The sequence below is a fragment of the Pagrus pagrus genome (genome assembly GCF_965226575.1).
Source record: "Pagrus pagrus genome assembly, chromosome: 8".
NCBI classification, from domain to species: domain Eukaryota; kingdom Metazoa; phylum Chordata; class Actinopteri; order Spariformes; family Sparidae; genus Pagrus; species Pagrus pagrus.
In genome coordinates this window covers 24,535,670-24,550,792 of record NC_140192.1, presented here as the reverse complement: position 1 = coordinate 24,550,792, position 15,123 = coordinate 24,535,670, and the positions used below count along the sequence as shown (strand labels likewise).

At 39.8% G+C, this 15,123-nt stretch overlaps 1 protein-coding gene across 1 annotated transcript; it reads right to left on the bottom strand.

Annotated features, from left to right (window-relative positions):
• Positions 1-712: 712 nt before the first annotated feature.
• Positions 713-13,991, bottom strand: gda (guanine deaminase). Its single transcript, XM_084359878.1, has 15 exons — positions 13,932-13,991; positions 12,501-12,667; positions 11,853-11,941; positions 10,537-10,708; positions 10,205-10,292; positions 7,248-7,353; positions 6,854-6,881; positions 6,630-6,737; positions 5,678-5,785; positions 5,487-5,584; positions 5,026-5,093; positions 3,543-3,689; positions 3,173-3,291; positions 3,039-3,066; positions 713-2,942 (listed from the first exon to the last, which is right to left on the bottom strand). Exons 2-15 carry the CDS (start codon positions 12,627-12,629, stop codon positions 2,866-2,868), a joined length of 1,365 nt encoding a protein of 454 aa, XP_084216004.1. The 5' UTR covers positions 12,630-12,667; positions 13,932-13,991; the 3' UTR covers positions 713-2,865.
• Between the last annotated feature and the right edge of the window lie 1,132 nt (positions 13,992-15,123).

Sequence of the window (15,123 nt, the reverse complement as noted above, 5' to 3'; positions counted from 1 at the left end):
GTTTGTAGAAACATTTACTGCTAACATTTTATCCTGGAGACTGGGCTGCTCTGGGCTCAATGTTAGGTAATGAAAACATACCGATTCTTAGTTTCAGGTGACTGCACGGCACGCCGATGTAAACATATTTCTGCCAATAGATCATCCTAAATCCTACACACTAGCCCTTCAACCTTCACATTTCCTAATTAATATTTTTTTACTGGCTGCTGTTTGGAGGATATTTGTCATAGGCATTAAAGTTTAACCAGTGAACTATTATGAAACTACAATCATTCTCTCTCCTGCGTGACTTTATCTTTGTTACTGCTTCACCAATAAGGTTGACGGAAGTGTAAGACGTTTCCAAAGTCTGAAAGGGATTGTTCAAATAAATACCACACAACAATTCTCACCATGGTGAGAGTTGTGTGGTACCAACTTCACTGTCTACATGGCAGATACCATTAGAGTTAAGAGACAATGTGTGTGTTTTGTAATTTGGGTGACTTCTCATGCTGTAACAGTTTATCAGAAGTGGAGCAGAGGACAGTAGCCATCTCACATTCTCAGCTGTGTGGCCAAGATGGTGAAGACGATCTACAAAAAAAAGCTGTTAAGTGGTCTGTGAATGGGCTGGAAGGTTTAATGGGCATTTTGTAATCCATACCTTCATCAGTAGCTGCTTGTTAAATGCCTGCACATGAGCGATAAAGAGGGTTAAAAACCAAAGCAGACTTGGAGGTAATCTTTATTTCAAGCTCCCATAATAGAACAAATCACAGAGTACAAAGAGTGCCTTTTACATACACAATTTGATGTCGTGGTGATAAAAATTGTCTTTATGTCAGTAAAAAAGTAAACTTGTCTTAAATACTTATCAACACAAACAAATAAATCAGTCCATTTAATTTCCCTTGATTTCCAAACATTCATGAGACAGTTATAATGCTATACGTATATTTTCTTTTGGGTTAATATTGAAATCAATCATCTCAGTAGTAACCATGGATTTTGATAATAAGGCAGCAGATACAAAGGATAATTCCACTTTCCACTCAGTAATAGAGAGAAAAGGTTTACAACTGGAATAAGACTCTTAAAGTTTGTATCACGAGTCCCTGGTTTCATCACACTGAGTGCTGTAATCTGTTATAGGCTGTATAAAACCGAATATGTCAAACTGAAACCAAGTCAAGAGGAAACTATAAAATACTGTAATATAATTATATACCTTTCTCATTTAAAGCACCTGAGTGGAGTGAACAGCATAGAATTCAAGCAAGGTTATTATACTTAACTAAAACTAAACTTCAAACCAAAACTGGGTGTGAAAAAAAAACCTTTAAGTTAACTGACAGAAAAATAAATATCCAAAAACTGTTTTTCGTTTCAGTCTTTGTCAGTTTGGTCAAATTTGTCATTGGTGCATATGTCGATTGAGACTGGGACGTCTTCATGACCCTGAGACAACTGGATTGTATTGTATCATAATATGTATTCTGAACTTCTTAAAGACGTAATTCATACGAAATGGACAGCTGCTCAGTGGCTCGTTGCTGTTGCCAACTTAAGCTGTAGCGACGTGCAGCTATTATCAAGCAGCAGCTCACTGAGCTGTGGGGACAGGAGCGCTATGAGGCGGCAGAGGAGTGAGAGAGTCCGACGACAGCATCAGGCCAAAACAGCGTGTTTAGACCTGGAATATTTTCACATTTTACTTATTGAATTGAGGATTTATTTTGACTAAACCAAAGGTGATTGTGGGGAGACAAAACAAGACAGTTTTGGTGTGTTTTTGATGAGTTAACAATGATTAATTCTGTTTAGTGAGGAAAATAAGTGTAAAAAAAGTTCTTCTTGGCATTTTGTGAATTTATTTTGTTTACTTAAAAGACTAAGTAGTGAACTTTTCCATCTCCCAGTTGAGACTACAAAGCCTATTGGACTATCGCCTCTTGCAGTACAAAGTGGTATTAGGAGACAGGCCGGACTGGGGCTAGCTGGTTAGCATGTTAACTTCAGATGTTTGGCATAAATTGACACCATAATTTATTCAAACTCTGTTGATAATGTTAGACAAACACCGACTGAATTCTAATAAAAAAACTAAAACTAATAAAAATTATACTTACTCTTAACATTTTTAAACAATAAAAATGAATTGAATTGAAAAAACAACAAAAGAAATGAAAAATACAAAACTACAATATCTCTGAACTCAAGTTGATACCAGTCTTTTGATCATAAAGCATTATCTCGCTACAACAGCATGAAAATGAGATTGTCAAGCTGCACTCAGTTCAGGCACTGCAGCTACACTGAGCACCGAGCAGCTTCACATCACCAGTGCTATATTAATATGCCACTTAACTTAATGGACATTTGTCCAGTTAGAATTTCTTGAGGTAATGTGTGATATGCAATGGAAACTATGCAATATGAAATGCAAAGTACTTACATTATATATATTTGTTAGTTAAGCAGTTTATGTAAATCAAATAAAAAGGTCTTCAAGAACACAAAAAACATAAAAACTAGCTTGTTGACCAGCTGGTGCATGATTGTGTTTTAGTATGCAAAACTGCAATGTTCACAGCAAGTTCTTTATTTCCTGTTTTCAAGCTCAGTAATCAGCCTTAAAGAGTTAAGGAACAGACTGATCGAGCTCAGCTGACCACAGTCTTGCATGACACGTAATCTATTCTGTCCTATTCTGGATTTCACGGTAAAATCTTTATGGCTATAGTTCATTTCCATCTCATTAGTTTGGGGAACAAAGAAGAGCTGTGCAGCAACTTTTTCCAGCTGATCATTCTTCAGCTATTTCACAGATACGTATTTTAGTTGTGTGAATCCTCCTCAAGATGGCTTTCCCTGAAGCATTTACTCTGGCTTTGGCTCTGTGAATGGCACCACCTTCCTCCCAGCCACAAACACCTCGACTATGTTCCGATCATCACCTGTCAAAGAGGAAGTAACAGAGATGACCATGAAGTAAATCAGCAGCATGTTAAAGTCAGAAAAGTTTGGAGAAATACATTGAAGTTCACACTTACCCAAATTCAGGAACTTCTCCAAAAGAATCTGAAATTAAAGTGTTGATAAATTAGCTTCAGACTGACAGACTGGAATGAAATGTTCTGCTTTTATTAATTTGTGAGTAAATGTGCTTGAATAGATTAAGAGCAACCTTTGGTCCATCACTGTGGATCAGGTCGATGGGTCCCCCGGGAGCAGTTACATTCACCCTCAGGGCATCGAAGTCTTTGCCCACCTCAAAGTTCCCTGTCTGGTCATCCAGGGACAAGGCTACAGACGAAACACATCATAAAAGAAGCTATTGTATTCTCTACCCTCCTGTGAAATTGCAATCAGTCATCACAAAAAATATCTTCCCACAGCAACTTCATGGACTGAATCAGGCATTTCTGCTGAAGTGCGACCTTAGCAAATAAAATGAGTGTTGATGGAGAATATGACTAACAGAGAGACGGACAACTTGATATTTTATTTCTAACCTCTATACAATGACAGTTCAGAGTGACAGTTGTGTGTCTTACCTTGGCTGCCTCCCAATGTGGCGATTCTGAACGCCTCCTCAAAGGTGAGTGTTTTGTGTTCTGGATCCTGAATGGTCAAGATTTTGGACGAGTCCAGAGCTCTCCTCACAGCATCCAGCATAGAGGCCGAGTAGCCACCCGCCACGTCTGGCACAGGACAACAAACACAGACCAAGTTGTTCAAATTAATACAAGCAGGAAAACACAGGTACTCACAAACATGTACTGTGGATGCGTAAAGGCTGCATTTTAAAATGCAAATCATCAACAATAACTTTACTATGATACGATATGATACGTTACTGTCAGTTTACAAGTCACACAAATGGCACTATTCATAGTCGTACAACGCACATCAAACAGTCATAACAGTTACACACATCAATTTACATCCTCAGGATTCGGAAGTCAGGTAGCAGCACGCTAGTATTGGTTTAACAACAGCAGGCGCGTGCACACATAGGGCCCAAGGGTTTGCTTGAGCCCCTGCCCTTTTTGCCTCGTATTAAAAAGTGCCCTTTTTGTGTGTTTTTTTTATGAATAAATAAATTCCTGTTGTGCATAGGGATGTAAAAAAATGGCGGTATAAAAACGCCACGGTTATCTACCGTACGCATTTCCTTGTAATACGGTGTTGTGTGTGTGTGTTGAGCCTAAAGCCGCTTCTGTCCACTGTGGCTCCGCTCCCTCTCTCACAGAGGGGCGAGAGAGAGAGAGAGAGAGAGAGAGAGAAGAATAATCTAATATGACAGCTGTCTGTGTAGGCTGTTTATCTTGCCACAAATCTTAAACTTCTTCCAGATATTGAGTTTATTGCGACTTTGCTGTTGTAAACATTGCTTTTCCTACTAACTACTGTAGGCTAATAAAATAATAATAATAATAATAATGCAATAAATGATTAATAATATAGCAATTTCAGAGGGTATATAAGCTGTAGGTTATCTGTTTGAAATATTACCATCTGTAATTAAACTGGATTCATGTTAATTATGCCTGCAGCACGTCTTCCAAACCTCAGTATTATGATGTGAACAAACTGACGTTGACAATAATTTGACACAAAAGTTTTTTTCACAATTGCATATCACTCACAGCTACACAGGATACACAGCTAAGTAGTTAGCTTTCTATAAGTACTTTGTTTATTAATTTTTACATTAATCTACATATTGTGATAAAAAATTCACGCGCTCTTTGCGCACTTACATACTACCCTTTTCTGACTTTGAGCCCCTGCCCCTCTATAATCATGTGCACGTCACTGAACAACAGGATAGACTGATGTAAAAAGATTCATCAGCCTGTTGCATTTAAATGGTGGAGGTAGAAGAGAGGCAGAAGTCGGTATTTTCCACTTAGAACATGCGAAGAGCAGAAGAGATACTATCAGCAAGTGTGAGTGCTGGCTCCAAAAGACTAAAACTACTTTCTTATAGTGTAACAAACGTTCTCATACAGTATGCGGTGTGGCAGCTCTCACCTGTTCCCAGCCCAAGTTTCACTTTGTGATTCAAGACGTTGCGGACATTCAGCACTCCACTGCACAACCTGGGCAGAGGGAGAAAGGGACACAATTAAACAATTGGAAACAATTAATATATTGAATTTTTCTGTCAAGTGATAGATTCAAGACTTTTATTCAACTTTTATTCACCTTAAATTAAGCCTGGTTTGCTGATTTCCCTAACCTGGAATTAATGACGGGCAACCAAATGAAACCTACTGTTACTCTGAGTAAATATAACAAAGGCCCAGTCGTGTTTAGACATTTTAATGCAGAATATTACATCTTTAAAGCTGCTACAGGAATTGTTTTACATTTTTTGTTGATTCTGGCAGCCCCTGTGGACAAAAGCATAATGAGCAGCACCGCCTCCTGTCATGAAGTCTTATTGTCTCTTTATCTTCAAATGGTCTTAAGAAACAGAACCAGATACTTACGAGATGTTGGAGTTGGGACAGTGAGACAAAGAGGTTCCCGTCTCTCTGAACAGATTCAACTCTTCATCAGTGAGGTGGCAGCCATGGGCCATCACTGTCTGTGAATCATCATCATAGATAATATCAGTATTTCTATCAGCATTTCTTTGTTTCTACAAAATGTCTGCCTGTGTGTGTGACTGTGGCCTCACCTTGTCAGTGAGCAGGTTGTATTTGTGATAGACGTCTGTGTAAGACTTGGATTCAGGAAACAGCTCCTTCACAAGTTTAATTTCCTCAACGTTTTCACTGATGTGACTCTGAAAGTTAACGCACACGTGAGACATTAAACTGAGAATCTGGGGTGTTACCTTTGAAGCTGATGCTGCAGTTGAAGCAAGTTATGTGCTGAGTGGAATTAATCGTCAAAGCGGGAAAAGCCATTCACCGAAGGGCTCTTTCTGAGGGACTGCATGTTGCAAGTCGCTGATATTCTATGTCCAGAGAAGAAGAACTTGTTCAACAATGTCTCTCTAGCAGCAAACACAGTGGCAGAGCGGACTAACGAGTAATCGAGTGACATTTATGAACAGTTAGGGGTCAAAGCCAGACGTTTCACTGTATACTTCAATAAATGCAAATACAGGTCCAGGCTTACTGAAGCTCTACTTAGGGTTACATCTGTGACCTCCATCAGGGCAAATGTGGCTCAGTTGTGTGAGCAGAGGTGCTGCCGAGAAATAAAGTACCAATCTATTCAGGGATTCCAGTTGTTAGCTCAGTGCAAGGTTTACTTAATAAATTATTTTTATGGACAAAAGTTTTGCACTAACTAATGATAGAAATAACACAAAATTTTCAGGAATTTTGCACTTTCTTGTAGTACTGGCCCTCCTACAAGATAACAATACTCAGCTCATTTGAGTTTGAGACCCCTGTTATAAATAGAGCCTGAGGTGATGTGTGGTAAACTGATAACTCATGATACATGCTGTTCTGCCAGACTTGTTGCATTCCTCCCTGTCAGATTTTTCACCCTTGTATTGTGCATGTTTGTGTAATTATTTCATTCTTCAAAAAACCCCACAGGGCCAACGCTAAACGGTCTCTATGGCAACAGTCCCCTGTGGACGTAGCCTGGTTCGGTTGCCACAGCGAGCTCACCTGAATGTGCAGGTTGTTATTCTTAGCGATGGCTCCCAGCTGTCCCAGCAAAGCTCCTGTGCAGGTTGGAGCGAAGCGGGGGGTCACCACTGGTTTCACAAGAGGGTACTGCCCAAGAAAAAAGTGGAGTCAGTGAGGATCTTAAAATCTCAATTTTTTCCCCCCGCCTTTGACTATTTGTCACATCCTTGAAGTGTTGTGTTCACTGTATTAAGGGGTATTACCTTTTTGTCCAAGAGCTCTGCAATGAACCTTGAGGGAACAAAACAATAGTTGTGATTCATACGAGGCAGCCACATTCACAAGTTTCAAAAGGTCCAAAACTTCTACAACAGCTTAAACAGCTATACAACTGACATCTACAGGGGATTTATGTCCGTATAAAATGGATATGTTGATAGTTTTATGGACAAAAGGGTAATACGTATGGCAAGTATCAAATAGAAGAGGGAAATTTACAAAGTTAAGACATGTCAGTAGAAAAACACACATAAGCTGCCCAAAACACAGCTGACCTTATGTCATTTCACCAACTGCACACTAATAGCCAGAACCAACACATGCATAAATGCCTTTCAACACATCTGCTAGACACTGCGTTAAACAGCTGGTACCCACCGACAAGTTTCCTCTTGAGACTCCTGACAGGTCTCTTTGTAATGTTTCGCAGGGTTGTTTCTGTCCATACACACCTTCCCCACCAAGGCACGCTGCCCAAGGTCATCTGCGAGAAAAGAGATGGCTGAGTAACAAGAATATAAATGAACTGCCATGGTTTTGGTTTTTGGTTGTGGTTACAACCTCTTGTGTCTTGGTGTCACTTTCTACTTTCTGCTCACCTGTGTTCCCAGCGTTCTTTATACCTGTATTCTATAGTCTTGGTAGCACATCCCTGTTCCCAGTGTCTCTCCAGTGTTTAGTCTGTATTTAAGCCTGTGTTGTTCCCTCACCCTTTCATCTGTTTTTGTCCACACATCTCCTGTGCTTGTTCCCTGGTCCCCGGTTGTTCCCTGTGTTCCTGATTTGTTCCTAGTGGTTTTCTGGTTTGTATTTTATCCTTTGCCTGCCTTTTTGTTGCCAGTTTTTGTCGCCTTTTTTTGCTTTTGGACATCAGCTCATTAAAGCCTGCCTCTATCCGTCTGATTTGTTGTTCTCACCATTAACCAATCTGTTAAGTAGGCTCATTTCACTGATTGCCCTTCAAAAAGACAAACTGAGTATTTCATAAAGACTTCTCTTTACAGGAAATTAAGGAGAGAAAATATTGTTTGGAATTGAGTTAGCAGTATTTGTGCAACTCGCACCTAACCAACAATCTTCAAAATGTCACTTGTGTGTGTGTCAACATGTCACAGCATTTCAGGCCCTTCACATGTCAGACTCTAATCCCTCTGTCACTCACAAACCCTAATCCCAGTCCTCTTGTTTGACTGCACGCACAAACGCACATACCATGACATCACATTAAAATTCACTTCATAGTCACTATATTATATCACATACTCTGTGTAGCTTTGGTGAGACATTAATGTCTCACCAAAGCTACACAGAGTATGTGTTTTTCTTTATGACACTGATGTAGCAGCTCACTTTAACTTGTCCTGCCTTAAAGGGAAACTCCACTAATTTTGAGAGGAGAGTACTACTGCATATGTGAAAAAAAGTAGTATAAAATCTTTTGTGGCTCCAGATGAAACTGCATGTAATCTGATAAATTGCCACCAGTGATATCACTCAATTGCATTGTGGGTAATGTAGGGACCAGGAAGAAGAATGCATGGAACGAAAATCTCTGGTTGTGCTGTATTGATCTGCATTGTTTCTTTTTTAACTACAATGCAATGCAAACTGCAACGCTTACACCAGTGGACTGCTTTTCAAAACCTGGTGCCTACATTACTATTTTTCTCACATATCCAGTAGTACACCCCAAGTCCTGGAAATGTAAAATTGGTGGAAGTGCAACAAAACTAACAAGAGACAAATGGAGATAATAAAAATATGAATCCACCGCACAGTACTAACTTCTAAGAGGTCTAATCAGACAAAAAGTTTGTGAAGTGGATTTGTAAACATAATCCCACCACAAATATTGACAGATCAGTCCTCCACAACAAATGACTCAGTAATGGTGAAACTGCCATTATTAATCGGGTTCTTATCATGCTTTATTGGGGCCTAATCTTAAACACATTTTATCTTAATTAAATTGTTTTATGAACGAATCGATCGGCACACACTGAGGCTGGGACCTAGTGGACATCTTTGCTAGACTGGTAATTCATGCTGTAGAGCAGTTTTCTGAAGAGAAGAGCAGGAAGTTTGGAGCATTGAGTTGCCAACAAGAGTTTCATTATTCTTTACCCATTAAGTAGAAAACTTCTCTTTTGCCAGTTTAAGTAAAGGATGCATCTACCACCGTTGTAGCATACTAGAGTTCTGCTTCAACAAGTGTAGTATTACAGATAGTGTACATGATCAGTCAGAAAAGGACTGTGAGAGAGCTCTGTGCGACTGTGACCAAACATTTCCAGTCAAATCAGGCAGAAAATGTGCATTTATATCAGACGTCCACGGGACCTTGAACTTTGGACTGTACAAGCCTCTTGCCTGAGAAAATACAGCACATTAAATTATTGAAACTAGTATTTTTTTTATTCTTTAGCTACATGACAGAAGAAGAAATGAAGGTAACATTGTGCTGTAAATGCTCAAACATGCACACAGACACTTTCAATGACTAACAACAGCATTGGAACAGCTGCTCAGAACAGGACAAAGGTGAGAGCTCAATGACCCTGAATGGCTGTGTAAAGCTGCCAGAGCCAGTTCTCAAATGAGTGAGGTTGAATCATTACACATTTGTGTGCCTTCGTATCTGTGTCTGTGTGTGTTATATTATATAACATTGAAACCGAGATGATAAAACAAGGCATAAAGGTCAGTTTAGCTCTTCTGAAAGTTACACCTTTCCAATCATTGGGCTTATTCACATTGTATTATTCACAATCAAACATGGCCTCTGGATCCATTATCACACTTTGAGCCACCGCTCTGCTCTTAACAGTGATTCTACAGCCTAAATATGTCAGTCAAGACAGTGCTGACTCTTTCTTTATGCACCACATTGTTTTGACTAAAACCTGTCTGTTTTCATAGATTTACATTACAAGAGTTTTTCAAATTTTTTCGCAATAGCCTCTGCACTAATCATAGGGGCAGAACCCACCACAAATTCCCAGATTTCACAAGCAAAGATACAACGTATGTGTGAATTGACAACCTCAAAACCACCAACAGGTCACCTACTGCTCCGTGGTGATCCTTTCCAACTGTGGACAGGATCATTTGTAGTGTTATGTGTTGACTCACAACAGGACAAACTTAAGCACTAACTTCCCATTCCACTGTCCATATCACAGATAGAAAACACTAAAAGAGGGCCAATGCTTAAAAATAAACAAGATTTAGGTCAAAATGTGTGTGTGTGTGTGTGTGTGTGTGTGTGTGTGTGTGTGTGTGTGTGTGTGTGTGTGTGTGTGTGTGTGTGTGTGTTTGAGTGTAGCACATCTTACTTGCAATCTGACCCAACAGGAGAGTGGCATCTGTGTGTATAGTAGCATGGTAACATGCAGTGGTTGTTCCGTTTCTCAGGGTCCTTTTCTGTAAAGTGCAGGGTTCATATTACATGGTTAAGACAACATTCCAACATTTTCTTCTCTTTCTATATGTTGTTCAGCCACTGAAATGCTCACACCTTTTTCAAATCATAGGCTGTGTGACAATAGAAGGGACCTCAAGCAACACATCAAACACATCACACTTACATCTTTAAATCTCAGGGCAGGCTTGTGACTGGTGCACAGTATTTTGATGGCCATTTATTTCATGGTGCCAGTATACTCACCACCACTTTATTGTAGACCCGTTGGGCAAACTCCAAGTCCTTGAAGCGTGACTCCACCGGGAAGGTGTAGGTACAAAGCCACTGCATTAAGGGCATGTCCAAGGCTGTGCCGGCGTAGCTGTACTGGGATGCATGGATGTGGGTGTCCACCATTCCCGGCATGAAAAACTCACTGAAGTGCAGCAGAAAAAGGGTTCAAACATACACGTTTTGTTTTCATGGCCCATGCAAGAAATGATGCAAAGATGCATGCTCATGTTTAAGATTCGAGTTCAATGAATATGATATAATTTGTGATGCAAAGAAGAGTTTTTGTTCATATCTGCCAACAAGTGTCACCAAACACACTGTTACTCTCTGACTTACTGAAGTCATTTGATTATGTTTTCCACTGTATAAACTTTAAGTAATAGCCGACCAGTTGGACGTGTACAAAAGGAAAAAAAGTCTTTCTGCTGGTGGCATGTGATTGAATTTAAGTATCCACTCTGGACGTGTGCGTAACTGTGCATCACTTTGAAAGTGTGCACCACTTCCTCAAACAAGATAGAATACCGGTCCTGAAGATTGACATACATCCTGAGGGCAGCTATGGAGGAGAGAAAACACTTAGCCCTTAATCTACCCCAGTACAGAGTATAGCATAACATTCGAGAAGCAGAGATTTTGGAGAGGTGTGTCTCTGGATAACGTCAAGAACATAACACGGAGGGGTGGGGTGGGGAACCTTTTTCCTATAAAGGGCCATTTCAATTTTCATACCATCCCTCAGGGGCCATAAAAAAAAAAATTAAGGTATGCAGCTCACAGCATATTTTTATGGCCTTTTTAACTTAATTGTAATAACATAAATATCATGACCATTAATTAATGTTTTAGCCAGTTTTATATTCACTGATGTTAAGTTGTTTTAGCAACATTTAATATTATGACAGCTGATATATATTTAAAAAAAATAAAAATCTTACTCATTAGTATCATTATCATATCAGACTAATCTAACAGATCGCCTGCAAGTTCGGTTTACCACAAAAATACCAAACCATGAATAGCCCCAAAGCTATTTAGTGACAAACGAAAAACAAAAGTATTGCTGAGAAAGTGTCTTTTCTTCTGTTTATAATAGTATATCTCTCCTTCATGATAATAACTGAAAAATAGTAATAATAGGCCTCATACAGTAAGTGGTCGATTTTGAGGGCAAAATGAACCTGAAAACCTCCTCGGGGTCTATCTGTGCAAGCGCCTGATATCTAACCCTGTAAAACTAAGGCAAAGTGTAATTCATTCAGTATGTGCTTGTATATTCGACTTACTGTTGGGTCAGTTGAGTGATTTCAGACGGACTGAATCCAAACTTCTCAGACAGTCCGTCAAGCTCCGAATCTTTTCCAATGAAAGCAATCTGCGGAGAGGAAATTAGAGACGTTACTGGAAAGCAAAAAAAACAACATCATAAAAAGTGTTTGCATTGTGGGAGTAGGCTGCTGGGATGGCTGAAAACGTGTACTTGGAGAGGCACAGTTGCACCTCTCCACCTTATGACTTCTAACACAGGTGATCTATTTTTCTCTGGACGGTTTAAGGATGTTGTGTGAATTTTAATCCCACTTGTTTTTGAAGTGGCTACTTGAGACTGCCATTAAGGACTGTGTGTGAGAGCTGAGAGTGGGCTTAATTGTGAAAGTTGCTCAGCAACGGCTCACTGTAGGACACAATTAAGGCATTAGGCTACGTAACAGATTTACGCATTATTCGTTTGGAAGACGTCTTTTTAATCAAAGTATTCCAAATTTGACCCGTTTGCGCAAAATTTAGGAGCAGCACACTTTCTACCTACTATAAATATATATATCAATTTAAAAGGGCTCGTGAGAGCTAAACGCATATATTCCAGACACATATGTTTTCTAAATCCGAACAAAAGCTGAAAAAGCTGTATATATTTCAGAAATCTGACAAACCTTTCCCTTCACATCCACTCCCAGGAGCGCGTCTTCCAGGATCTCCACCGCTGTTTGCTGGGTCGAGTGGATAAATGTTCCCCTGTAGACGTGCATAATTTCTGCGGTGTATCCGTTAGAGTTGGCCATCCCTTCAGTAGATCAGTCGGATCCGAGCAGTGAGATACCTGTGGCAGCAACAGCGCGCTGAGTTTATGTCCGCGGGGACTTCTGATCAGCAAGACGCGCCATGACGCACGGCTCCACCTGACTGCAAAATGCGCAGCCAATGAGAAGACTGGGTGTGTGTCTCTGGGATTAACGGGGGACGTTGGTACGGTCCAACTATAAACTTGTCACAGAGTCGCCAAGACTCTTCCATTTGTGTTTGTTTTACAGCTGAGGCCACGTGCTGATGGTTATCAATCAGGTGCAACGCTCACTGTATACGCGCCTTTGAACTGTGTCTGTTTAATGATTCATCACACTGACCATATAACATCAGGGCAGAAGCAAACACTGTTCAGTTCTCCTATGTAAATGTATAGTAATATAATCAGATTTTTGGTGCAGGATGATTTTTTTAATTCTATCTATCTATCTATCTATCTATCTATCTATCTATCCTTGTGAGTTCTCACTGTTTCCTAGCTGTGAAACATCAAACTGCATTTTGGTTAGTAAGCTACACAGCCTAAATATAGATAGTATCAGAGGACATTCTGTACCATCCATCTCTGAAGAGTGACAGCAGCAGGTCTCTCTCCAAGCATACACAAGAGTACACAAAAACTTTAGTGAATTTTATGTCACACAGCTATAAATTTGGCCCATCATGTGCAAGGCAGCACGTATTTCACATGTGTGGGAGGGTGACTCACTACTTCTTCCTTTTTCGTCAGAACTCTTACTAATGTTTGGCCCATGTTGTCATGGTGTTTGAGACGTTTCCTCATCTTTACATTTCAACATCCTTATAGTAAGGTCATTATAAATATACTACCTTTATTCAACCTTGAAGATCAATGAGGGCAGACCCTCTTTACAATGATGTCGAGTAATTGTTAAAATGACATAAGATACAAAATATTAGGAGATAGGCAGCAATTAAAAAACTTAGCCTATATGAATACAAATACCAAAATAAAGCCCAATATAAAGACCATAGAAGATACAAGAAAAAATCTGTTAAAACTGGTTCAAACAGAAGCTTAATGGGTTAAAATCATGGATTTAAATTCACAAAATGGTATCAAAGCGTTCAGTTTTAGGGTGTCGTCCTCTACGCAGCGAGCGCATCGAAGCTGAGGGACTAGCCTATATTTTTGATCAATTTCAATGTTTATAATTGGCTGATAATGGAGCTAGGGGTGTCACGATATATAGATATTGACGAGAATCGTGATATTTAAAAATGAAATAATGATATTGTGTCTAAAATCAAGCACCTACATTTCTGTTTCCGTTCTTGCACTCAGGGCGGCGATTGCTACAGGTGAGCTAGGCGGTTGCCTAGGGCGACAAATGTGCTGGGGGCGCGGCCGCCCTCTAGTGTTGCCTTTACTTTTTGTCGCCCTCACCCATTAATCATAGAATTATGTTTATTAGACATGATCATCCCCCTCAGCCACACGTTTACTTGTCAATCTGATTATTAGATTGATTGATGATTATCGTCGGTCATTACGGGGGTCTAACCCTCCGGCGCACAGGGTCTCAAACGGAGAAAGGAAGAAGATGAAAAGAAAGCCAAGTGGAGAGGTAAGTCTTCTCTTCTCAGCCATTAAAGTGTCAAACGAAATAAATGTAGTATTGTGCATCACCTAATATTGGACGTTTCATTGCTGTCACTAAGCTATAGCTAGCTAGCTACTGCTACTTTGCTAGCTTGCTACGTATTACTTGCATAGCAAACATAACTTCACTGTTAACCTACATTAGATGTAAATGTCATAAGACCAGTATCTGGTGTAACCATTTTGGTGATAGTGGTGTTTGTTCACACTTCTGCAAAGTTCCCCTCCAGGAATATACTAATATATATGTATATATATTAATATATAATATATGTTTTGTTTTGGTTTGGTTTTTTTATTGGCCAACTCAATCTCGCCTAGGGCAGCCAAAGGGCTAGAGCCGGCCCTGCTTGCACTGTCAACCCGCTGTCGTCGGAGTGCGAGTAGATATCACGATAATATCGTAATCATGATTTCTTTTGACCGCAATTATCGTGTAGTGAAAATCTGAACTCATGACAATCCTAAAGGGAGCAGAAACATAGCAATTGGGCAGAACATATTAGTGATAGCATGGTAAAATGTAGCAATAGGCCATGTTACAGTATGATGGGGTAATAAAAAAGGTAACATAAAGGCTACAACACCTTCACAACAACACCCTTAGGTACGCCCATGGATCAATGCTCACATCTGTTTTACAGTCATCTCATATCTGTACATTTCTTTTGTTTTACAGCTATATCTGTTTTTTTCTTGCTAATTATCTCATGTGGCCTGTCCTCTTCTAGGTCACCGTGTGGCTCGGGCACCACCTGGCGATGCCTCAGCCTGCTCATTCGTCCTCCTGGATTCACATTTCTTCAAATGTATTTTATATAATCAGCTTGGATCAGATATTATATCTT